We start from the raw sequence: 25,789 nt of genomic DNA on the forward strand, positions 1-25,789 counted from the left end.
TCGGCGTGATGTCACAATGACGTCATATAGCATAGCATCGCCATTTTGAAATGGGGGCACGCACAGGTAAACATCCGTAGACAAACGTCTGAAATTCATATATTTCAGCTGTGTTTTGCGTCTTTTTTTCATAAAAACGTCTTAAACATGACTTATTATTATCACGAGTCACTGCTGACAGACGCGAGGAGGTGATACAACTTAAAATTAGCATGTATTGGCCTGCAAATCTGCCCATATAAAGTCACAGCTGATAGCTGGATTAACAATCCAAAGGAATTGCCTGCAGTGGAGTTCGGAAACATCTACAACTACCTCATAAAGTCACCCAGTAAGTTGACCTTTATCAATTACGTGGAATATGTACTGTGTGGAACTAAGAAAACTGGCAGTATATACGGAGTGATTATTTCTGCCGTAACCGGTTATACGCCTCCAAGCGTTATTTAGCAGTGAACACATCACGGCAAAATAACCAATTCCCACTAGGCCAATAATATAGCCTACCGATTGACCGATCAGAGCAGTTCACGGCAAAAGAAAAATAACGCTTTGCGAGTTGTCGGTTCCGGTAATAATAACCACTGCCTAGTTTAATGAATCCTAGCAGCTAATTGGGGCAAAAAAAAATGGATTAAAGTTAATTTACCAGTAATAAAATGTCGGCTGCAAACGTAATCCACGGAACCGTCTTCTTTTACTGTTTGTTTGATTGATTGCTTTCAATTGCTTGTCCTTCTCACGAGGAAGAATGAAGAACTTCAAATGCGGCTCCGAACTCTTCCTTGTGTTACAACCCGCAACACGGCAACTTTTAGTCATTTCGACGGAAAAAAAGACCGCAAATAAGACAAAAGTTCTTTGGACTACAAGTCACGACAGCAACTGCTTGTGACTCGTGTTTTGCCCCCATTTCAATATGGCGACGCTTTGTTGTGGCTGGTGACGCCATTAATGTCCGGATGTCCGACTGCGAGAATAGCATATAGCAGAAGACCCGTCGGACATCGTAAGCTGGAGAAAGCTAGTGTCCGCCATTGCTTAAAGTGTTCATAAAATGCCTCTGAGACTTCAACGAGGCAAGTCGGGGTCACCAGTGTAGTGGATGATATAGTTGAGTCTCGTAGCTTGCCGAGTAGACGTGTTGCTGTGTTCGACTCTCTAGTGTCTGTGCCAGCACGGCAAAATATAGTTACCCTCCAGGAAGCCCCACCCAAGTTCCCAAGGTGAATTCTGTTAAGATTTTGTGGTCACTACACCATCTTCATTTCCAAGCATGTGTTCACGAAAAGGAAATAGCACATTTTTGTTTCTTTAGGCTTTTATTCAGTGAAACCCTCAAAGATGACAAAACTTTGGCTTCATGGGGGGATTGTATTACCTTTGTGTTTTAATCTTCACATTGGCGTCTCACTGGTTCACTGCATTGTTAACTTTTTGTTTCAAGGCTTGACTTAATTGTTCCCATCTTTTGACTCTTAAATAATACATGAACCTTTCCCTTTCAAATTTGATCCTCCACGATGGCATCAATAACATACAATCTAGTGCATGTTTACATCTATGTTCTTAACGCCTCCAACACAACAAAGTGATCTTGACTGCATCGGCCGATGGACTCCCGAGTCTGATGGAAACGCTCTCAACTTCAACTCACCTCCCGTTTCGTCGTCCTCACTTCAGCTTTCTGCTAACTCGCTCTCGGGAGTTTTTTTACGCCTCTCCCAAAATATTTAGCGTTTTCATTTCTCTAAGAACATGCTGGATGCTGCATGTGCTACGTATTATATTCATCACCAAAACTGTATATTTTATTATAATAGTTTTTGATCCTTAAGTTACACTCAATGTTTCTTGAATATAACATCCGTTGCCAATTTTGATACATTCTTGTAATGTTCATATTTTTTTCAAATTTGGATTATTTACAAAGCTCAAAATGACTGACAACTACAATGGGCTAACTCCATCTTTGTCATGTCATTTTTATATGAAGTGTCGAAAATTAGTATGTCTTTCAGATGAGTACTAGTCAAAATCAAGGTTTAAGTCCAGTAGATGAGTCATTCAGCGCAACACTTGGCTAACACCAGTTGTCAGGATGGCCACGCTCTTAAATCTGAAGGCCGTTTTAAATTAGCTGCAGCCTTGTGTGAAGGGTTCATTTGCAACTCATTCATTGTGTATGTGGAAGGGGACTTCTCCGCGAAAGTGAGCGGTGGCGGTCGTTTTGGACGTAGCGGAAAGTCTTGAGCATATTTTCACCGAGGGCACGGCCCAAAATAGAGACTTGTTCTATTTTCACAGCGTCTCCGCGCTGACGTCGACAACGCATCAAAAGCAGAGGGTCATGCGTACTTATATCTGTGCTATCAGGCTGTTTCGGCGGAAGGATGCGTGCAAATCACGGCCGACGAAACCTTCATAAATGTGCTTTTGTAAAGTTTCATGAACTCTAGGACATTCGAAAAATGACATCCTTGTTAAGCTAAATGGTACCTCAAAGTGTGTTTGTGTGGAAATGTAGTTCACGAACAACAAAAAACACAACAGTATTCGCCTTCTCACCGAAACTAAAACTCTTTCCATGGCTATTATGGTGCTCCCTACTGCTTGTAATAGGAAAAGTCGCTGTTTTCTTATGGATTGAGATTATAGTAAATATAGTTGACGCTTTTCACTTCCTGATAGCGTCTACATCAGGCTACTTGGCTCCTCTCGTTTTGCGCTTGCCTTGTACCACTCTTCACTGGGTTGACGCTAGTGTGAAAGGGCCCTTAAGATTCAGCTCCACTTAAAAGAAAAAGTGTAGGCTCTGAGAATGATAAAATGAGAAAAATGGAGTTAGTCCACTCTTGTTCTCAGTGGCTAATTTGACCTATTTTTATTTCTATTAGCTTTTACTCCAACCTTCTGGCTATTTTTATTCCCAATTCAGTGGCTAATTTGACCTATTTTTATTTCTATTAGCTTTTACTCCAACCTTCTGGCTATTATTATTCCCAATTGGAGATATAGAATGTATTATTCCGATGAATATCATGTCGAGCAGAGATGCTAGCCCAGATGTCCTCCGCAGACCTTGGCCTTACGCCGTGACGTTTTGCGGCAGTGGCTGCACGCTGTTCTCCTGGGTTTTCCCGGCCCGCTGCTGCTGCTGAGGCGTCTCGTCGTGGGCCGGCGTGTTGCGGTGCTGTTGACGGCGCGGCGCGTGTCGAGGCGGCAGGGCCACCGTGCAGCACGAGACCCCCACCGTGGGTTCGGGCAGGTCCTCCGCCCGGGCCCAGCTGTCTGTAGCCGGGCTGTAGGTCTGCACGGCGGCCTTATAGCGCTTTTCTGCTTCGTTCCAGCCTCCGACCAGGTACAGCTTGTCGGGCCCTAAGGTGGACAGACCCGCCGTGCTCACCCCCAGTGGGAGCGGCGCGGCACGGCTCCACGTGCCGTCACCTTCTGGCGAGAACACCTCCACGGTCAGGACGTCCACACGCTCCCCACTGGGCCCTAGCTGGCTGCCGCCCACCACGTACACTTTCCCGCCCAATGTGGCGGAGCAGTGCCAACCGCGGGGCGTCTCCAAGGTGGGCTTCTCGCGCCAGGTGTCGCCCTCCACGCTGTACTGGGCCACAGAGCGCGAGTAGGCGCAGTTGATGTAGCCGCCGGTCACCAGGATGTCGCCCGAAGGCAGGGTGGCGCTGGAGTGGCAGCAGCGCGGCACCTCCATGGGGGCGCGCATCTGCCAGGCATTGGCGGAAGGCAGATAGCTTTCCACCGTGGCCAGCAAGCCATCCGAGTTACGGCCCCCCGTGGCAAACAGGCGTCCCCCGCTGGCAGACAGTGAGAAGTGCGTGCGGCGCTGACGCATGCTAGCCAGGTGGAGCCACGTGTTGAAGCGAGGGTCGTACCTGCACAGACCAACATACGTTCTTATTTACATTACTCCCATGAGCGTTTTTTTCGATATCATCGATGTAATCTGGCATATACAATATTTTACTTTTCTTCGCAGTATTTGAAATCAAGTTCAATCATTTTTCAAAATTTGATATGCAGTGGTACGTCAACTTATGAAATTAACTGGTTCTGGAAGTAGTTTCTTAACGTCAAAAATTCTGTAAGTAAAGACACATTTTCCATATAAATGCCCAAAATTCAGACATAAATCTTTTGTGATGCATAAAAATGCATCAAAATATGTAACAAATAAATGTTACAATTAGATTATTTCACAATAAACATCTAATAGGAGTTGTGCAAAATGTAAAACAAAGAATAGAGTACAAAATAAAAGTTAATACATTCCTGTAAAGCTTATGGAACACGAGGGGTGAATGAAGAGGACGCTGGGGTGCACATATACACATACAGTAGAGGTCCCTCTTAGCCAATTGGATGCCAGGAATGCGAGGCAATAGCCAATGTCAGAGCAGCTATACAGTGGGGTAAATAAGTATTTAGTCAACCACTAATTGTGCAAGTTCTCCTACTTGAAAAGATTAGAGAGGCCTGTAATTGTCAACATGGGTAAACCTAAACCTTGAGAGACAGAATGTGGGGAAAAAAAACAGAAAATCACATTGTTTGATTTTTCAAGAATTTATTTCCAAATTAGAGTGGAGAATAAGTATTTGGTCACCAACAAACAAACAAGATTTCTGGCTGTCAAAGAGGTCTAACTTCTTCTAACGAGGTCTAACGAGGCTCCACTCGTCACCTGTATTAATGGCACCTGTTTTAACTCATTATCGGTATAAGAGACACCTGTCCACAACTTCAGTCAGTCACACTCCAAACTCCACTATGGCCAAGACCAAAGAGCTGTCGAAGAACACCAGAGACAAAATTGTAGACCTGCACCAGCCTGGGAAGAAAATCTGCAATAGGTAAAACGCTTGCTGTAAAAAAAATCAACTGTGGGAGCAATTATTAGAAAATGGAAGACATACAAGACCACTGATAATCTCCCTCGATCTGGGGCTCCATGCAAGATTACCCCGTGGCATCAAAATGATAACAAGAACGGTGAGCAAAAATCCCAGAACCACACGGGGGGACCTAGTGAATGACCTACAGAGAGCTGGGACCACAGTAACAAAGGCTACTATCAGTAACACAATGCGCCGCCAGGTACTCAAATCCTGCACTGCTAGACGTGTCCCCATGCTGAATAAACTACACGTCCAGGCCCGTTTGCGGTTCGCTACAGAGCATTTGGATGATCCAGAAGAGGACTGGGAGAATGTGTTATGGTCAGATGAAACCAAAATAGAACTTTTTGGTAGAAACACAGGTTCTCATGTTTGGAAGAGAAAGAATACTGAATTGCATCTGAAGAACACCATACCCACTGTGAAGCATGGGGGTGGAAACATCATGCTTTGGGGCTGTTTTTCTGCAAAGGGACCAGGACAACTGATCTGTGTAAAGGAAAGAATGAGTGGGGCCATGTATGGAGAGATTTTGAGTGAAAATCTCCTTCCATCAGCAAGGGCATTGAAGACGAGACGTGGCTGGTTCTTTCAGCATGACAATGATCCCAAACACACAGCCAGGGCAACAAAGGAGTGGCTTCGTAAGAAGCATTTCAAGGTCCTGAAGTGGCCTAGCCAGTCTCCAGATGTCAACCCCATAGAAAATCTGAGGAGGGAGATGAAAGTCCGTGTTGCCCAAAGACAGCCCGAAAACATCACTGCTCTAGAGGAGATCTGCATGGAGAAATGGGCCAAAATACCAGCAACAGTGTGTGAAAAGCTTGTGAAGAGTTACAGAAAACGTTTGGCCTCCATTATTGCCAACAAAGGGTACATAACAAAGTATTGAGATGAACTTTTGGTATTGACCAAATACTTATTTTCCACCATGATTTACAAATAAATTCTTTAAAAATCAAACAATGTGATTTTCTGTTTTTTTTTCCATATCTTGTCTCTCATCGTTGAGGTTTACCCATGTAGACAATTACAGGCCTCTCTAATATTTTCAAGTGGGAGAATTTGCATAATTAGTGGTTGACTAAATACTTATTTGCCCCAATGTAAGTATTTTACGTTCAGTAAACTCTGGAAGCTGCGAGTGCCAGCCATATTGTATTTTTGCCTTTCGTATCCTGAAATGTCTTTTGTAAGAAAAGGCAATATTTTCCCGTTGAGGTGTGTCTTAATCTGAAAATTCTGTATCTATAGACGTTCATAAGTAGCTGTACCACTCTATTACAAAAATTTGAAAAAATATGCAGTATTATGATAATACTGGAGTTTAAGAATAAATCGCAACATGATCCAGTTTTTTTTTTTTTTTTTTTTACTAAGTTGTAATTTAAAATGAATGTTTTTTTTTAAATTGCAAAACAAGAAAACAAAACATTAGAAAAAAGTTATATTTAAAAAAATATTTACATTGCATTAGTATAATAATCACATATTTGCAAAATCATTGCAATATTATGATCAATAATTTTCATATGTTTTGATCGTAGACTTCACTATCAGTTGACATGACAGCTCCTACAGACATTGCCCCACGCCTTCCTGTAGGGGGCCGGCCCAGGTAGAGCATTGTGGTGACTTTCACTGTGATAAGCTCAAACACGCTGTGTTCTAACACGGAATATAGGTGGAAACGGAAACAGAATGAACGTTTTAGTGCATACAAGCAGGCAGGAGTGTCTCAAAAGTGATTTGGTCCAGGATGAAAAGTAATTATAATTTAAAATAGCACCATGCATGCACATTGAAATGTTGTGAAAACAATAGAATGAATAGAAAAAAATAGCGTAACTTTAGCTTGAAATATTTACGTAAAATGAACGATAACTGCCCGTTTTTTTGGGGGCTTTCAACCAGTGTGAGTGTTTTACGTTCATATCTATAGAAATTCTGGGAATTATGCATTTATTTACAAGAGTTTTCAACGTAAAAAGTTATTTCTTTTGTGATGGCCGCCATGTTGGATTTTGTATCCATACACAATAGCATAACATTCAAACAATTAGGTAATATTCGGCAAAATGCCCGTTTTTTTGGCAAGAAACTAGTAATTTCTGCGTCCATACAAAAAAAAAAAAAAACTGCTTTTACATGTTTTATTTTGTGCAACATTTCAATCTAAAAACGACGAGGGTCAAATAGCCAGCAAGACGTGCTGAGGCAATAGTTACATTTTTGGCAAGAAACTAGTCATTTCTGCCTCCATACAAAAAAAAAATCGGCTTTTACATGTTTTATTTTGTGCAAGATTTCAATCTAAAAACGACAAGGTTCAGATAGCCGGCAAGACGTGCTGAAGCAATAGTTACATTGGAATTCAACCTAAATGAGTTGTGATTGTATATAGAGAAATACAAAATATGTTTTTGTTGAGTAAAATTAAGATGATTTTGCATGGTTTGCTCAAGTATTAAGTTTATGATGTGAAAATTGAGTGATTTATTAGCTGTTAAAAACTTCTGTCAAAATTGCACACACACACACCCACACACACAATGAAGTCGCTATTTTGGTCAGACAAAAACTTATAGGATAAGTTAAATATTGCTATTGATCCTGAAAATATAGGTGATTATCTCTGCATTTGGTGATTTTTGTGCATCCAGCGTAAAAGCTGAGAATTTTAGAGCCATTTAAAGTTTTATTATACTCATTAAAAAAAAAAAAAAAAAACTAATCAGGATTTTATTAGGGAACCACTTTGAATTTTTTGATGCCGCTACTCATGGAGACTCATATACGCCAAAGGGAGGTGCCTGTTTTGGTGTTACATCGCTGGCCGCTTTGGTTTTGAAAATATTTGAATTTTAAGTTTTTGAAAATAGGCCCGCTACGGCGCGGCAACACGCCCCGTCAACTGATAGTGAAGTCAGTCAATACATTTTTAATAAGTTGCAACATTACACATGAATGAAGTCAATTTTTTGGAAAGTTATAAGTACTTGGGGGAGGAAATACTACAACAGCGAAGTCATGTTGTTAAAATTGCAATTTTGCACAAATGTTCTTTTTCTCTTTTTTAGTTCACAATATTGTGAACATAAAATCTTATTATCTGGAAATCATTCTCATGAGAGAAAAAAAGATACCGTATTTAAGAAAAAAAATCCCAGTATGGGATTAAAGTCAGTATTTTGTCTCGCAAACAGGTGGGAAAAATTAGGAAATCTTCACGGATTAGAGTAATTTTTTCCCTTTAAATTTCCTTAAATTGGAAATCAGGGTCTTTCATGCAGCGTTACCACTTAGCAAGTGTATTTGTTGCGGTAGCGGTACCTGCTGAGGGTGCCGACGGCGTGCTTGGCCTGGTTGCGAGCGTCGTTCTGGTCCTCACCGCCAGCCACGTACAAAAAGCCGTCCATCACCGCCACGCACTGGTTGAAACTCTTGGCCGGCAGCTGTGTCAGGTGACGCCAGGCCGCGCCTCCTTCTCGGGGTTCCCGCCACAGCACCTGGACGCGAAGTCAAAGGTCAAACTGGGATTTCCCTTTTAGCGGTTCCCGAGCAAAACCTACTTCGCGGCTGAGTGCGCGTTCGGTGAGGGACGGCCGGCCGCCGACGGCGATCAGGGCGTGCTGGCTGGCCCGCACCTGAGTGCGGCGGGACTGCAGCGAGTTCTGCTGGTAGGGGAGCAGGTGGTAGTTCATGGCGTCCACCAGCAGGCGGTGGCACTGCGGGTCCTGCATCATGCGGGGTACAGTCTGGACCCGACTGACCAGCTCGGCCGCCGGGATGGTCTCCAAGCGCACGTGAGACAGCAGCACGGCGGCATGAGGCATACGGGAAGGCTCGAAATCCAGCCATTTTGTGGCCAGCTAGAAAAATACAAAATCATATCAGCTTCGCCCGCAATCAGTTGTATTTAAGATTTTACAGGGTCTTCATTTAACTCATTGGGGGCCATTGACACTGCTAGAAGTCCAATTCATTTTGGCTGGGAGGGGCGAATGAATGTCCCAGTCAAAATGGGTTGGACATCTAGCACCCTCAATGGCACTGAAAGATGAACATTAAAAAAAAGTTGGTACACCGGGCTGTAACCGGTGTGTATTCCTATTTTCATTCATTTTAATTTAATTAATTTAGTTTTAATAACAATATAAATAAAGAAAAAACAATCATAATTGAAAATATAAGTTTTTTAAAGGGCTAAAAATAGTAATTTGTTCTATAAAGGATTAAAAGTCTTAAGTGTCAACTTTTGAATGGCTGACCACTGTGCCTAAAAGGGTTTAAAAAAAACAGGAAGCACAGGAAAGACTAGGGTATGACAGGGCATGGTGAGTGGGACATTTGAACTCATTGGCTGCAATTTACGGTGATATACCTCCGATCCAGTTTGACTCAGCGGGGCTGGTAGCGATGATTAGTGATCATTAACGACGATGGATTGATTTTAGAGGTGCAACAGTTATTTGATCAATCGACAACTATCGATTAGCAAATTGATCAACAACTATTTTGATAAGCGATTATTCGTTTAGGACCTTCTTCACCTTAAACTTGTCTAAATTCTTGAAATTATAACATATACAGTGGGGCGAATAAGTATTTAGTCAACCACTAATTGCGCAAGTTCGCCCACTTGAAAATATTAGAGAGGCCTGTAATTGTCAACATGGGTAAACCTTAACCATGAGAGACAGAATGTGTATAAACAACCCAGAAAATCACATTGTTTGATTTTTAAAGAATTTATTTGCAAATCATGGTGGAAAATAAGTATATGGCCAATACCAAAAGTTCATCTCAATACTTTGTTATGTACCCTTTGTTGGCAATAACGGAGGCCAAACGTTTTTTGTAACTCTTCACAAGCTTTTCACACACTGTTGCTGGTATTTTGGCCCATTCCTCCATGCAGATCTCCTCTAGAGCAGTGATGTTTTGGGGCTGTCGTTGGGCAACACGGACTTTCAACTCCCTCCAAAGATTTTCTATGGGGTTGAGATCTGGAGACTAGGCCATTCCGGGACCTTGAAATGCTTCTTACGAAGCCACTCCTTTGTTACCCTGGCTGTGTGTTTGGGATCATTGTCATGCTGAAAGACCCAGCCACGTCTCATCTTCAAAGCCCTTGCTGATGGGAGATTTTTGCTCAAAATCTCTCGACACATGGGCCCTTTCATTCTTTCCTTTACACAGATCAGTCGTCCTGGTCCCTTTGTAGAAAAACAGCCCGTAAGCATGATGTTTCCACCACCATGCTTCACAATGGGTATGGTGTTCTTCGGCTGCAATTCAGTATTCTTTCTCCTCCAAACACGAGAACCTGTGTTTTACCAAAAAGTTCTATTTTGGTTTCATCAGACCATAACACATTCTCCCAGTCCCCTTCTGGATCATCCAAATGCTCACTAGCGTACCGCAGACGGGCCTGGACGTGTACTGGCTTCAGCAGGGGGACACGTCTGGCAGTGCAACATTTGAGTCCCTGGCGCCGCATTGTGTTACTGATAGTAGCCTGTGTTACTTTGGTCCCAGCTCTCTGTAGGTCACTCACTAGGTCCTCCCGTGTAGTTCTGGGATTTTTGCTCACTGTTGTTGTTATCATTTTGACGCCAAAATGTTAGGTTTTGTGTTGGTTCCCTCCTAGTGTGTCCTTGTAATTGCCATTAATTTCACCTGGTGTACCGCTCCTTGTGTATCCTTCAATCTGCGTCCATCTGTTCCTCATTGTCTCGTTACCCTTTGTCTGCGTGTGTATATAAGCTCCCAGTTTCTTTTCAGTCCTTGTTGCGTCATTGTCAATGTCAATGCCCATGTGCTCGTCAATGTCTATGTCTGTGTCAAAGTCAAGACCTCTCCAAGCCTTCGTGTACCAGTCCCTCCGTTTAAGTAACTTTTGGTTTGAACATTGCCTTTTTGATCCCCAGTCCTTTAGGTTGTACTTAGGTTGTGCTTTTGGTTAGTTGTTATTAAAACGTGTTTTGAGTTCACCGCCACCTGCCTTGCTGCTTTTTGTTTCCCTGCAATTGGGTCCACACCACCTGCCGTCCAGCGTTTCCCTGACACACGGGGTGAGATCTTGCATGGAGCCCCAGATCGAGGGAGATTATCAGTGGTCTTGTATGTCTTCCATTTTCTAATAATTGCTCCCACAGTTGATTTCTTTACACCATTCGTTTTACCTATTGCAGATTCAGTCTTCCCAGCCTGGTGCAGGTTTACAATTTTGTCTCTGGTGTCCTTCAACAGCTCTTTGGTCTTGGCCATAGTGGAGTTTGGAATGTGACTGACTATTGTGGACAGGTGTCTTTTGTACTGATAATGAGTTAAAACAGGTACCATTAATTCAGGTGGAGCCTCGTTAGACCTCGTTAGGAGAAGTTAGACCTCTTTGACAGCCAGAAATCTTGCTTGTTTGTAAGTGACCAAATACTTATTTTCCACTCTAATTTGGAAATAAATTCTTTAAAAATCAAACAATGTGATTTTCTGGGGTTTTTTTCTCCACATTCTGTCTCTCATGGTTGAGGTTTACCCATGTTGACAATTACAGGCCTCTAATATTTTCAAGTGGGAGAACTTACACAATTAGTGGTTGACTAAACACTTATTTGCCCCACTGTATGTAACTTCTCTGATTTCTTCATTATATTTTCGTTAAGTCAAAGTAGGACATGAACAAAAAATCTGCTTTTACTTTGGAAAAAAAAACAATTCGCATTTTTGCCAATTTTCAGACATCTTACTGTCTAAACTAGATTCTTAATAAGGCTGCAATAACTAATCCATCAAATCGATAAATAGATTAGTTGCCAATAAATTTGAAAATGGATACAGTTGAAGGAAATACCGTAATTTTCGCACTATAAGGCGCATGACTATAAGCCGCCACCCAACAAATTTGACACGAAAACAGCATTGTTCATAGATAAGCCGCACTGGACTATAAGCCGCAGCTGTCCTCACTGTATTATAGGATATTTACATTAAAATATATTAACCTGTAACACTTTATTTGACAGCGGCATCATACGACTGTTATTAGACCAAATAAACCACCATGAAGCTTTGAACCAATGGGCTGCAAAGCTTTTGCCATAACTGGTCCCTAGGGGGAGACAGTCAACCTCTGCTGCCACCTGCTGTCAACTCTGTCGTTGTCCAACATGCCTCTTAGCATGCATTGCAGCGCTACAGATGTAAATGACAATCAAAATTCATGTTCTGTGCTTATTATTTCTTCAGTTACTGTTCCAGTTGTTTCATTAATTGCTAGTTATGGTATTTGTTAACTCTTTATTTGACACTTGTGCCATGAGACAGTCATTAGACAATCATAATTATGACACTCGGAGTAGCATAGTGTCATGTCATAATTATGACGGTCTTATGACACCGCTGTCAAATAAGTTTAATATTTTTTACACAAATAAATCAACAAATAAGCCGCACTGGACTATAAGCCACAGGATTGGAAATGAGGAAAAAAGTAGCGGTTTATAGTCTGAAAATTACGGTAAGTAGTCATCCATTTTGTCTTCATTACTACTCATAACATGTCAAAAACAACTTCAAGGTAAATTCTGAAAGGTAACTGAAAGAAGTGACATTTACCCGATGAATCGATTAACCGTTTAACCGATTCATCGATTATGAGAATAGTTAGTTGCAGGCCTAACTAGGGCTGTCAAAGGATTAAAATTTTTAATTGAATTAATCACATCTTAAAAATTAATTAATCGTAATTAATTGTAATTCAAACCGTCTCTATAATATGCCATATTTTTCTGTAAATTATTGTTGGAATGGAAAGACTATATAGACATTCAACATACTGTACATTAGTACTGTATTTGTTTATTATAACAATAAATCCACAAGATGGCATTAACATGATTAAGATTCTTTCTGCTAAAGGGATCCACGGATAGAAAGACATGTAGTTCTTAAAAGATAAATGTTAGTACAAGTTAAACTAATTTTATATTAAAACCCCTCTTAATGTTTTTATTTTAATAAAATTTGTAAAATTTTCAATCAAAAAATAAACTAGTAGCTCGCCGTTGTTGACGTCGCCGAGCGGGACGTCAGATCCCTGCCGTTCTTCCACAGTGTCTTTAACTACGTAAGGTAGTGATTGAAATACACCACAAGGTGTCAATGGCGAATTTTAAATTAGAAATCAAGCCAAATGGTGTGTTTTGTCCCTACTGACGCCTTAGTTCCCTGTTTACTGGTCCATCCATGGTAATTCACGTCATTTGAGTGCTGGTTTCACAACGTACGAGACCTCTGATAGTTTGTATATTGTGACTAAATATTTCCATCTAGTGTATTTGTTGAACTAAACGAAATGTTTGAATAAAGTATGACCAAAGTCTGAGTAAGTTTTATGTGTATTTTGCATAGCTATTTTGATTAGGAATGACAGTTCTCTTTGCACTGTTGTTTAACTGTGAGAATTAGGCCTCATTAATACAGATTGAAGCGCTTTTCTTTTTGTGAACATTTTTTTTTTTTGGAGAGATATTATTTTTGTTGTGCTTTCACTAAATGATACTTATGTTTGTTGTGAAGGAGTTGCCGAAGCTTATTCCAATAAACGGCGCGGTCCAATGAACGCCTGTGTCCACTCGCCTTTTGTAATATTCCGATATAGAATTATCCGAGGCACCCTGAAGTGCACGCAGCGCCAATGTTGTTGACTCACTAGGGATGGGCGATACCAGTGATTTTGGATTCGATCCGATACCAAGTAATACCAAGGCCAAATATTGCGATCCTGATCCGATATCGATACCGGAAGTTCATATTTTATATATATTATATATACACACAACCCTGCAGAGTTCTCAGCCATTCTGATGATATCTAATGTACAACTACAGCAAGCACTCAAAAACTATTAAAAGTCTCTTTGTGTCAAATATGCATTGCAATTTAAGAACTGCTGCTTTTAATAACTCGCAGTTTCCCTACAAACTCACAAACCAATCCATTCTCAACAAAATCTGATTAGTCCGTCTCACTCTTTAACCATGACCCTTAAATTCATATGCACAGAACATTTCCCTGCTACACGTTGTATTTGATCAAATTTTAATCTACCCAATATTTTTTATCTAATTAAAGAACGAATTAATAGTAGCATGTTACCGCCCTCTAATGGTTGATCATTAAAAACAAATCCAATAAACAAGTTACTTGCCGTTTTTGAATTTTATTCTACTAACACAATTTTCAAACAGATTTTGAAATAATTGAAACAGACCTTTAACAAAATATAAATAGCAACAAAACATAAGAAATCAAGCATTTAATTGTTTGAAACAAAACAATATGGAAAAATATATTTCACAGAAAAATAAATAAAATATTAAACAAAATAAATACTAAACATAAATTAACAAGAAATAATAATGAATGAATAAAAAAATAATAATAAGGTCAAGTAAAGTATTAGGTAAGTAAGTTTCCTTGAGAATCTTGAAGTCTGCAGCATGATAGTTTAAATCTCTAAATATTTTACAAACCATTCACTTAACACTTATATTAAAGTCCCTATACCTGATTTTTTTTGTGGAATAAGATAAAATACGTATTTTGTATTTTTGAGTTTGGACAGGAAAATAATAATTCCCAATTTGTGTGAGCCTGAGGGAAAAGTAGTACAAAAAGTGTGCACAAAAATATACCCGAAAAATAGACAAAGAAAATATAATATATTAATTGCAAATATCGATACTTTTGCTTGGGGATCGATACCTAAAACTCAACGCGCTGGATCGAAATATCGATATTTTGGTATCGATCCGCCCATCCCTATTATTCACATGATGCAGGAGTGAGTTAGAGTTATGGCCTGCCGAGAGCCGTAAGCTGTGTTAAAGTTGAAGCTGAATGTGCTAATTAAGAAACAAAGTGCCTGCAAGTCGCGTGTGGTATTCTTTTGTTAAGAAAAAGCACAAAACAAGACACCTTTCTCTGCCTCTTAGCTCTCAAGTGCGTCATTGTTATCTGTTTGAGGCAATGCATGAGTGGGTCATCCATGCATGCGTTAAATGCGTCAAGTATTTTAACATGATTGATTTAAAAAATTAATTACCGCCCGTTAATGCGATAAATTTGACAGTACAATAATGTGTTTTTTTTTCCTTCTGCCCCCAAAATACATTTTATCTTTGACAATCACAATTTTTTTTTTTCTAAAAATTAACAGGAAAACATACTCGACGTCACCCCCTGTTGGTGGCGTTCTTAATCCTACTCTTCACTTGTTGGAGCGTCACAGGTCAGAGCAGCAGCTGCTCTCAGTTCTGATTTTACACTGGGATGAAAATAGACGGCAGAGGGATGCGAGGAATTCCTACCTCGTTAGAGGGAGGATCCCCTTTCGGATTGTTTGGGCTTGGCGGAGGTTTGCGCTCTAGAAAGTCTAATTCTATTGTGAGATCTCGAGTTTGTCTTTATTATGCTTTTCCATTATAGCATGGTGAAAAATAATCTTAAATCTTGATTCAAGTAGGCATATGCCGATATGATATTCTGACGGTATGATAACCCTAAGCCAGAATTTCACGGTATCACTATTGTAATTACAGCTCTAAAATGTGTGATATCTGCGTTAAAAAAAACACATTTTTTTCCATTGAACAGGATTTTTATTTTTCAAAACATATTAGCAAATTGAAACAAAAATATCATGTTAAGTTAAAAAATACATAAATATTCCAAATAAAATTAAAATAATTGCAGTCCTTTAGGTGAACCTAAACCCACAACCAGAGCTCAATATTATTACCATCAGAACAAAAATAATAGAATTATTTTCCATCAAAAGCACGTGTGTATGACTCGTATCATGTTTACATTATACACACACTGTCTTCCTCAGAGACACAGATAGTTGCCAGAGAGAAAAAAAACACATTGTACCACCGCTAGACACACTAAACACACTGGCGTTAACTCTCGTAGCCGGGGGGAAATGTTTACTAAGCTTTAATTTTGTGTAAATGTGAAATCATATTGGAGGTATTGCCTCCTCGGCAACCACCCTCCGCAAACATGTTTTACATGTCGGTTGGCCCTCCTTCTCTAAGCCGCGGCCGTCTATAACTTTTCTGTAGCCGAAGTATTCCCATACCAGCGATTTTGTTTTCTTCGATGGGGAAAAAAGTTCATGAGTTACACCTCCTTCAGCCATCGTGTAGCACACCTGACTCACTGACACTGAGCAACAACTGCTGGGGGAGGGTTGAACCTTGCAGCTGCAAGCGAGGAATTTTCCATGCATTTTTTGTACATACAAAATAAAAAACTTTTTTTTTTTTGTGGTTTTGAAACCTTGACGTTTTCATATCGCGGTATAACTTGAAACCGGTAATCGGCATATGTCTAGATTAAAGTCTATAAATCTATAGGCTTTGTATTTATCTGTATTTTTTTTAAAAAAAAAGGTAATCTTGTTATGAGTAATTATAATTAGGATTGTGACAGTATATCGAAAAGGTGATCTATCATGATACTTTGTAGCCCAAAAGGTTACTGACCACCCACCAAGAATTGAGATATCATTTTAAATAGGTATCCCTGTTCCAAAAAAAAATAAAAAATAGAAAAAAATGCCCCAATAGGTACATTAAAATTAGTGTCGACGTTACCTTACTGGCTGCCATTGATGGCGCTAGACATCCAATTTATTTTGACTGCACTGGACGTCTAGCGCTGTCAATGGGGCATTTACAGGTTACTTCCTGTTGATTATGTGTCATTTACTATTCATTTGGAGACATTCTTGAGTCACTTTATTTTCAATAACCCAAATTCAACAGGGAGTGACCCGTAAATGCCAAAGGAAAAGGAACTGACCGGAAATCAACAGGAAATGACATGAAATACTCTAAAATTAACACATTGTTTAGCATTGGCTGCTGATTTCAAGAGAAAAAATAATAAAACATAACATTTGAGAAAACTTGAACTCTATTTCATACGGAAGACGTACCTGAAAGGCAACAAGCTCTGAGGGTAGCGTCAGCGAGTCGTCCTGCATGAAAGCGCAGATCTGCTCCAGCGTGAGCTGCGTGAACAGCGGCGTGTCGGCGAACTGCACGAAGTTGTCCAACACGAAGCGGCGGGCAGCGTCGCACACGGAAGTCAGGCCGTAGGCGGCCGCGATGTTCCACACATATACGCAGGTGTGCACGTTCAGCTCGGCCAGCAGGAAGTCGGCGCACATTTTGAGCAGCTGCGGGATCTGCAGCGTGGACGCTGCCGAAACCGTGCAGCCAATGGTGTACAGCGACATGTGCACGCGGCCCAGGTAGGCAAACGTGATCACGTTGGCCAGACCTGGCAGGTGGAAGACAATACACATCAACTGGGAGGATGTCAAAAATTTTAAACACACCTGTTTAATCCTTTTAGGGACAGTGGACAGCTATTCAAAAGTTGACATTTAAGACCTTTATACTGTGGTATGAACTTTATGGAATTTCTCACATTTCTGCATAAAATCAAATGCGATCTGATCTTTGTCAAACTGACACGGATGAAAAAACAGTCTGCTTTAGCTAAAACCACCCAAACATTTTTAGGTTTTCATTTTTTAATGAGGATAGTATGCAAACAATGACAGGAGGGGGAAAAATACGTAAGTGAACCATCACATTTAATATTTTGTGGCCCCCCCTTTTGGCAGCAAAAACTTCAACCAGATGCTTCCAGTAGCTGCAGGTCAGTCTGGCACATCAATCAGGACTATCTTGGCCCATTCTTTACAAAACTGCTCTACTTCAGTCAGATTCATGGGATGTCTGGCATGAATCTCTGTCTTTAGGTCCTGCCACAGCATCTCAATGGGGTTCAAGTCTGGACTTTGATTTGGCCACTCCAGAATGTGTATTTTGTCCTTCTGAAACCATTCAGAAGTTGATTTACTTCTATGTTTTGGATTATTGTCTTGTTGATGTCCATCCTCTTTTTAGCTTCAACTGTCTGACAGACGACCTCATGTTTTCCTGCAAAAAATCCTGATAAACATTTGAATTTATTCTTCCATTAATGACTGCAAGATGTCCAGGTCCTAAAGGCGGGAAAAAAGCCCCAAATCATGATGCTCCCTCCACCTTGCTTCACGGTGGGGATGAGGTGTTGATATTGGTAAGCTGTTCCATTTTTCCCTCCACACATGACATTGTGTGTTACTCCCAAATAATTCAACTTTGGTTTCATCAGTCCACAAAATATTTTGTCAAAACTTCTGTGGATTGTCTAAGTGCCTTTTTGCGAACATTAGTCTTTAGCAGACACTCTAGGGTCCTTTTTTTACCTCTCTGAGTATTCTGCGCTGAACTATTGGCGTCATTTTGGTGGACGGCCACTCCTTGGGAGAGAAGCAACAGTCCGAAACTCTCTCCATTTGTAGACAACTTCGATTAATGAACATCCATACTTTTAGAGATGGTTTTGTATCCTTTCCCAGCTTTAGACAAATAAACTATCCTGGATCGCAGGTCTTCAGACAGCTCTTTTGACCAAGCCATGATGCACATCAGACAATGCTTCTCATCAAGACAGTTCTTACAAGGAGTGTGTTTTATAGTGGGCAGAGCAGCTTTAAACCACTCATCAGTGATTGGGCACACACCTGACTAAAATTGTTTGGTAAAAATTGGTTTCAATTGCTAGTCTCCTTAGGTAGAGGGTTCAATTATTTATTTCCCCCCTTCTGTCATTGTTTGCATGCTATTCTCATTAAAATATAAAAACCTATAAATGTTTGGGTGGTTTTAGTTAAAGCAGACACTGTTTTTTTCATCTGTGTGATTTGACAAATATCAGATCACATTTGATGGTGATTTTATGCAGAAATGGAAATTCCAAAAGGTTCAGATACTTTTTCATCCAACTGTAAGCGTATGATGGTGTATTAGTGCCAAACAACGAAAAATAAAAAATAGTACAATAAGACTTTTAGAAAATGGAATATTTATGAGTAAAGTTTTACTAGAAAGAAAAATATTGATTAAAAAAACTGAATTTCAAGTTATTTAGGACAGGGTTCATGCAGGTCATTAAAAGGCATTAAGAGTCGTTAAATGGATTTTGTCAAAATTCAGGCCTCAAAAGCATTAAATTATATATTCGAGGCATTAAAAATTATGTATACTTTACGGTTAAGTTAACCTTTTTTTACATAATTTATTAGAGTAGCCGATAATATAGGCCGATAAAATCATTTTAAAAAGATCTTGGATAATATCGAAATCAGTTTTTCATTATCGGTTTTGGGTCAATATGCATGTTGCCTTCAAAGTGAATGTAGAACTTTTCTGCCTATGTTGAAGAGCTGTTCACAGTTTAGCACAGTAGTTATGCTTATTGACCATTGGATGTCTCCAAACTAAGATGCTAAGAATTGGTTATGTTAGCATACCACTTGCATTCATGGTGCAAAATTAAATGAATAATTACATTAGATTCCTCATCCACTGTACTGAAGCTGTGTGCCTTTGTTGTTATTTTAAGCCAGAACCACTACGTGAGCCATATGTGATATGGCAGTGCCTTATTGGCACTTTGCACTTGATCTAAAAAAAACAAAAACAAAATGATGTTTGTATTATTTTTAACTCAACAATAAATTTAGTGGCGCAGTGCAGGATCATTTTCCATAACTTCAGTTGAAGTTGTTCGATTATTTTTTACAGAATGTTTATTGGAACACCTTGAAAATCACAGAATGTTTATTGGAACACCTTGAAGTTCTTACATTTATCATTATTAAAGTATCCCAGGGGGGCATCACAATACTGTGCAATTAGCCGTAATATGTTAAGGCCACGACTACATATATCAGTATCAGTTTCGATATCGGTATCAGATCTTTTAAGTTGGACAAGATCGGGATATCAGTCAATATCGGACAACTCTAAATGCAATGTGTGTGTGTGAAACTATCTACAATTGGGTATGGGCATTAAATTTGTTGAAAGTGACATTAAAAAGCATTAAATTAGATTTGCTGTTACCTGTAGAAACCCCTTTAAGAGAAAAAAATATTTTTTTTTCCCTCAAAATAAAAACAACATGTTGAGGTAGAGGATTTGTTCTGACCGAGAGGTGAAAGGGAGGGCAGCTCTAGACGCTTCATGTCTGGATCTTTGGCCAGGATCTCCCTGAAGTATTGACTGATGGACGAGATGACCAGCTTGTGGACGTCAAAGGATTTGGTCTTGCAGCCCAGTTCCAGATCGGTCAAGAACCTGAAAAGGAACGGCAGTATTAACACTAAAACACAAATCTGACTTGATTATAAAATAAGACTTTGATCTAGAGTTGTCCGATAATTACTTTTTTACCGATATCCCGATAAATTCCAACTCCAAAACTCCGATACTGATATCAAACCGTTACCGATATATGCGGGGGTGGACAATTTATGACTAATGGATGCCCCACTGGATGCTTAAATAATGATAAATGTAACAACTTCAAGGTTTTCTAAAAAAGCAATCTATGAAAAAAAGTTATGGTAAAAATGCCTAGATTACACTTTGAAGGCAACATGCACATTGGCACAAAACCCATAATAAAAAAGCGATGTCGATATTATCGGATATCATTTTAAAATGCTCTCATCCGATAATATCGGACAATTCTACTTTGTTCTCATTATGCACAGGCTAATAATGGGCGTTCATTATATATATTTAAACCTCTACCCTTGAAAAAGTACAACTTTAAACTTGAAATGCTACAACTTTTTCTCCAAATTAAGTTGTAATACTGAAAACATTGTGAAAAACGACATGATATAAATTGACATGTAGAAAAATAGCAAGATGCAGAATTGGAGAAATATATTTGTACATAAAAATATATTGTTATATTAGGTTATCTGTAATGTATTCTAAGAGTAAACATTTTTGTGGCAGATTAGAGATAATATTTTTTAACTTGAAAAAACTGTGTTCTATTATTTTTTATCTAGGCAATGTAAATTTCTATTTACATTAATGACATGAAAAAAACTATTTTAAAATATAATATATATACATATAATTTTTAAAACAAGATAAAGCAAAGGTTTATGCACTTGCAAAATTATAACGATATTTTCATTAGTATTAGTTTGAAAAAAAAATGCAACATTACCTTTCTACAGTGGTATGAAAAAGTATCTGAACCTCCAGGGATTTCACACATTTCTGCATAAAATCACCATCAAATGTGATCTGATCTTTGTCAAAATCACGCAGTTGAAAAAAAGTGTCTGTTTAACTATAGGTTTTCATCTTTTAATGAGGATAGCATGCAAACAATGACAAAAAGGGGGGGGGGATAAGTAAGTGAACCCTGTGCCTAAGGAGACTTAAAGAGCAATTGAAACCAATTTTTACCAAACAATATAAATTGGGTGTGTGCCTAATCCCTGATGAGTGGTTTAAAGCTGCCCTGCCCACTATAAAACACACACCTGGTAAGAATTGTCTCGGTCAAAAGAGCTGTCTGAAGACCTGCGATCAAGGATTGTTGATTTGTATAAAGCTGGGAAAGTTGTCTACAAATGGACAGAGTTGTGCGCTGTTGCTTCTATCCCCAGGTGTGGCCATCCATCAAAGATGATGCTATGAGTTCAGCGCAGAATACTCAGAGAGGTAAAAAAAAGAACCCTAGAGTGTCTGCTGAAGACTTACAGAAATCACTGGCACAGTCCAATATCTCTGCACACATCAGCTATATGTAACATTATGGTCGAGAATGGTGTTCATGGGAGGACTACACAGAGGAAGCCACTGCTGTCTAAAAAAAAAAAAAAAAAAAAAAAAACATTGTTGCTCGTTTAATGTTCGCAAAAAGGCACTTGGACACTCCACAGAAGTTTTGGCAAAATATTTTGTGGACTGATGAAACCAAAGTTGAAATTTTTGGGAGTAACACACAAAGTCATGTGTGGAGGAAAAATGGAACAGTTCACCAACATCAACACCTCATCCCCACCGTGAAGCATGGTGGAGGAAGCATCATTATTGGGGATGTTTTGCTACCTCAGGGCCTGGACAACTTGCAATCATTAATGGAAGAATTAATTCAGAAGTTTATCAGGATGTTTTGCAGGAAAACCTGAGGCCGTCTGTCAGACAGTTAAAGCTAAAAAGAGGATGGATGCTGCAACAAGACAGTGATCCAAAACACAAGTAAATCAACTTCAGAATGGTTTTAGAAGAGCAAAATACCCGTTTTGGAGTGGCCAAGTCAAAATCCAGACTTGAAACCCATTAACATGCTGTGGCATGACCTAAAGACAGCGATTCATGCCAGACATCCCAGGAGTCTGACTGAACTACAGCAGTTTTGTGGAGAGGAAGGGGCCAAGATTAGTCCTGATTGGTGTGCCAGACTGATCTGCAGCTACAGGAAGCGTCTGTTTAAAGTTATTGCTGCCAAAGGGGGGACCACAAAATATTAAATGTGATGGTTCAGTTACTGATTTTTCCCTTTCTGTCATTGTTTGCATGCTATCCTCATTAAAATATGAAAACCTATAAATGTTCGGGTGGTTTTAGTTAAAACAGACACTGTTTTATCATCTGTGTGATTTTGACACAGATCAGATCACATTTAATGGTGATTTTATGCAGAAATGTGAAAAATTCCGAAAGGTTCAGATACTTTTTCATGCCACTGTACATATAAATGCTATTTCTATTTATTTTCATGAAAAGAAATGAATGAAACTTCCAAGCGTGATCACGGAACAAATTAGCATCCAAAATCAAGGCGCTACTATAATATTATAATTTCCTCTTAACAAGAATACAAACATTGCGATTCTTACTTCTCCTGACGCATCTTGCTGAGCTCCTCCAGCATCGCGTTCCCGTGGAGCGGGCGCGTCAGCTCGCTGCCCAGACCCAGGCCACGTTCACCAGGTTTAAGAACGGGCGGGGGCAAGGGCAAATTGAGGCTGTTGAGCTGAGCGATATCCAACGCCGCCATCTGCTCTATCTTCTTGACGGCGCTCTCCACCACCACCACCACGCCGTCGCCGCGACGCTCCACCTTCAGGGTGGGCGAGACGGGCTCCGTCTGGACCTGGGGGAGGACGTCCGAGGAGGTTTTCTTCAGGCGTGCCTGGGCCTTCTTCTTGGGGGCCATGTCACTTCCTGTCACTCGAGAATAAGAGCTTCTCTCTTATCCCGAATCAATCTTTCCTTCTTTCTTTCCTCCTTTTCAGACTTTTGGACACAACACACTGCACCTGAAACCATGGAAATGATTTGTTACTTGTAGCATTTCATAGTAGGGGTGTGACAATATATCGGAAAGGTGATATATCACGATACTGTGGAGCCCAAAATGTTATCGATATGTTGTTCTGAAAAGGTTGGGTTTTAAAGGAATCCTCAGACTTAAAGACCTGTAGGCGCTAATAAGCCACAATTGTTCTATTTTACTAAAATATGTTATTCGAAACACATATATTATTGCCGTTGATTTAAAAATCTATAGTATTTAGTACATGTTTTGGCCTATGGAGGGCACCACGTTTACACGCGCAATGCACACTGGGGGTGATGACACGGTTGGCCTGGAGTGAGAGAAAAGCTATGCTAGCTAGCAAGCGAAGCTAGTATGACGACTGGCATGATTTTTGTCACATTCTGCTGCTTGTCAGATTACTTTGTTACAGAGATGTGGGATGAGTTCCCAACATTGTACTTGCATTCAATTCCAGCTCATCAGCAGTGTCTTTAAACCGATCCTAGGCGGCTTTCTGAGAGATTGTCTTGCTGCCATCTGACAGTTTGTATATCCCTTCGTTGCTAGTTGCATCATGGCATGTTTTTTTTTTCGTTTGTCTGCCTCTCACCGCGTTTTTCCCTCAGTTTTTTTTTTTTTTTTTTTTAATTGATCCCGACCTACTGTCACGGACCCTCTTTGTGTCTCCCTTTTCACGATTGCGTGGGTTTTTTGTGTGTTCAATAAACCCTTTTACGCAATCCCTATGTTCTTGTTGTGTGCTTGCTGAATGAAGTGAGCCGCATTTTTTAATTCCGTGGTCAAGCAAGCCGCATTTTCTTTTCAGTTGCGTTTCCCTTTCAGGTTTTACTGTCTGTCGCACGGAAAACGCGGGTTTCAATCCCACAGGAGACTTTCATTGAATTGCTTTTGCTGCTCGTTTCGTGAAATATCGACAGTGCTGTCCTGCTCACTTTTTTTTTTTGCTCCCGATTCAATTCCAATTATTCCCGATAATTTTCCCCGATCATATACATTTTGGCAATGCATTAAGAAAAAAAAGAATAAAACTCGGACGAATATATACATTCAACATACAGTACATAAGTACTGTATTTGTTTATTACGACAATAAATCCTCAAGATGGCATTTACATTATTAACATTCTTTCTGTGAGAGGGATCCACGGATAGAAAGACTTGTGACTTTGTATATTGTCACTAAATATTGCCATCTAGTGTATTTGTTGAGCTTTCAGTAAATGATACTGTAGCTATGCCCAAATGCATGATGGGAAGTGGAACCATGACTGTGTGTAGTGCTACCAATTGATATGTCTTCTCTGCGTTGGGAAATAACATAAGGTGTTGAGAAAAAGATCAATTGCTACCTTGCTTCCCCACATTGCTTCCCATGATATTTCTAATCGTAGGGAAAGGAATTGTAAGGCTTTAGCCAATTAAAAAAAGGCTCCAAATGCTGCCAAAATTCACTCTACTCATTATACGCTGCCTTTTCTCTCTATATATAGGTAAAATGGCGCCATTACAGATTGAGCGTTACAATGCGTGAGTGGATCGTGCAGTGCATGCATTAATTGCGTTAAATATTTTAACGTGATACATTTTTTAAAAACTTAATTACCGCCATTATCGGGATAAATTTGATAACCCTACCTTAAGCCTAAACTAAAGACTCTGGATGAGTGTAACATATTATGTCTGTAACGTTAAATACAATTAGAAAGCGATTTAATTAAAAAATATACAGTGCCTTGCAAAAGTATTCGGCCCCCTTGAATCTTGCAACCTTTCGCCACATGTCAGGCTTCAAACATAAAGATATGAAATTTAATTTTTTTGTCAAGAATCAACAACAAGTGGGACACAATCGTGAAGTGGAACAACATTTATTGGATAATTTAAACTTTTTTAACAAATAAAAAACTGAAAAGTTAAAGTGGGGCGTGCAATATTATTCGGCCCCTTTACTTTCAGTGCAGCAAACTCACTCCAGAAGTTCAGTGAGGATCTCTGAATGATCCAATGTTGTCCTAAATGACCGATGATGATAAATAGAATCCACCTGTGTGTAATCAAGTCTCCGTATAAATGCACCTGCTCTGTGATAGTCTCAGGGTTCTGTTTAAAGTGCAGAGAGCATTATGAAAACCAAGGAACACACCAGGCAGGTCCGAGATACTATTGTGGAGAAGTTTAAAGCCGGATTTGGATACAAAAAGATTTCCCAAGCTTTAAACATCTCAAGGAGCACTGTGCAAGCCATCATATTGAAATGGAAGGAGCATCAGACCACTGCAAATCTACCAAGACCCGGCCGTCCTTCCAAACTTTCTTCTCAAACAAGGAGAAAACTGATCAGAGATGCAGCCAAGAGGCCCATGATCACTCTGGATGAACTGCAGAGATCTACAGCTGAGGTGGGAGAGTCTGTCCATAGGTACACTGCACAAATCTGGCCTTTATGGAAGAGTGGCAGGAAGAAAGCCATTTCTCAAAGATCTCCATAAAAAGTCTCGTTTAAAGTTTGCCAAAAGCCACCTGGGAGACACACCAAACATGTGGAAGAAGGTGCTCTGGTCAGATGA

The 25,789-nt window shown here is 39.8% G+C and overlaps 1 protein-coding gene across 1 annotated transcript in view; it reads right to left on the minus strand.

Moving 5' to 3' along the window:
* Positions 1 to 1,291: 1,291 nt before the first annotated feature.
* The window catches only part of klhl43 (kelch-like family member 43), a 31,015-nt gene continuing 6,517 nt past the window's right edge, over positions 1,292 to 25,789 (minus strand). Inside the window, exons 2-7 of the mRNA XM_057828579.1 lie at positions 22,777 to 23,199; positions 20,052 to 20,200; positions 16,939 to 17,285; positions 8,498 to 8,797; positions 8,259 to 8,434; positions 1,292 to 3,902 (exon numbers count right to left, since the gene is read on the minus strand). Coding sequence (XP_057684562.1) covers positions 3,089 to 3,902; positions 8,259 to 8,434; positions 8,498 to 8,797; positions 16,939 to 17,285; positions 20,052 to 20,200; positions 22,777 to 23,096 — 2,106 coding nt within the window. The 5' untranslated portion in view covers positions 23,097 to 23,199 and the 3' untranslated portion in view covers positions 1,292 to 3,088. The remainder of the gene's footprint in view (positions 3,903 to 8,258; positions 8,435 to 8,497; positions 8,798 to 16,938; positions 17,286 to 20,051; positions 20,201 to 22,776; positions 23,200 to 25,789) is intronic.

The sequence above is a fragment of the Corythoichthys intestinalis genome, chromosome 22 (genome assembly GCF_030265065.1).
Source record: "Corythoichthys intestinalis isolate RoL2023-P3 chromosome 22, ASM3026506v1, whole genome shotgun sequence".
In the NCBI taxonomy this organism is placed as follows: Eukaryota; Metazoa; Chordata; class Actinopteri; order Syngnathiformes; family Syngnathidae; genus Corythoichthys; species Corythoichthys intestinalis.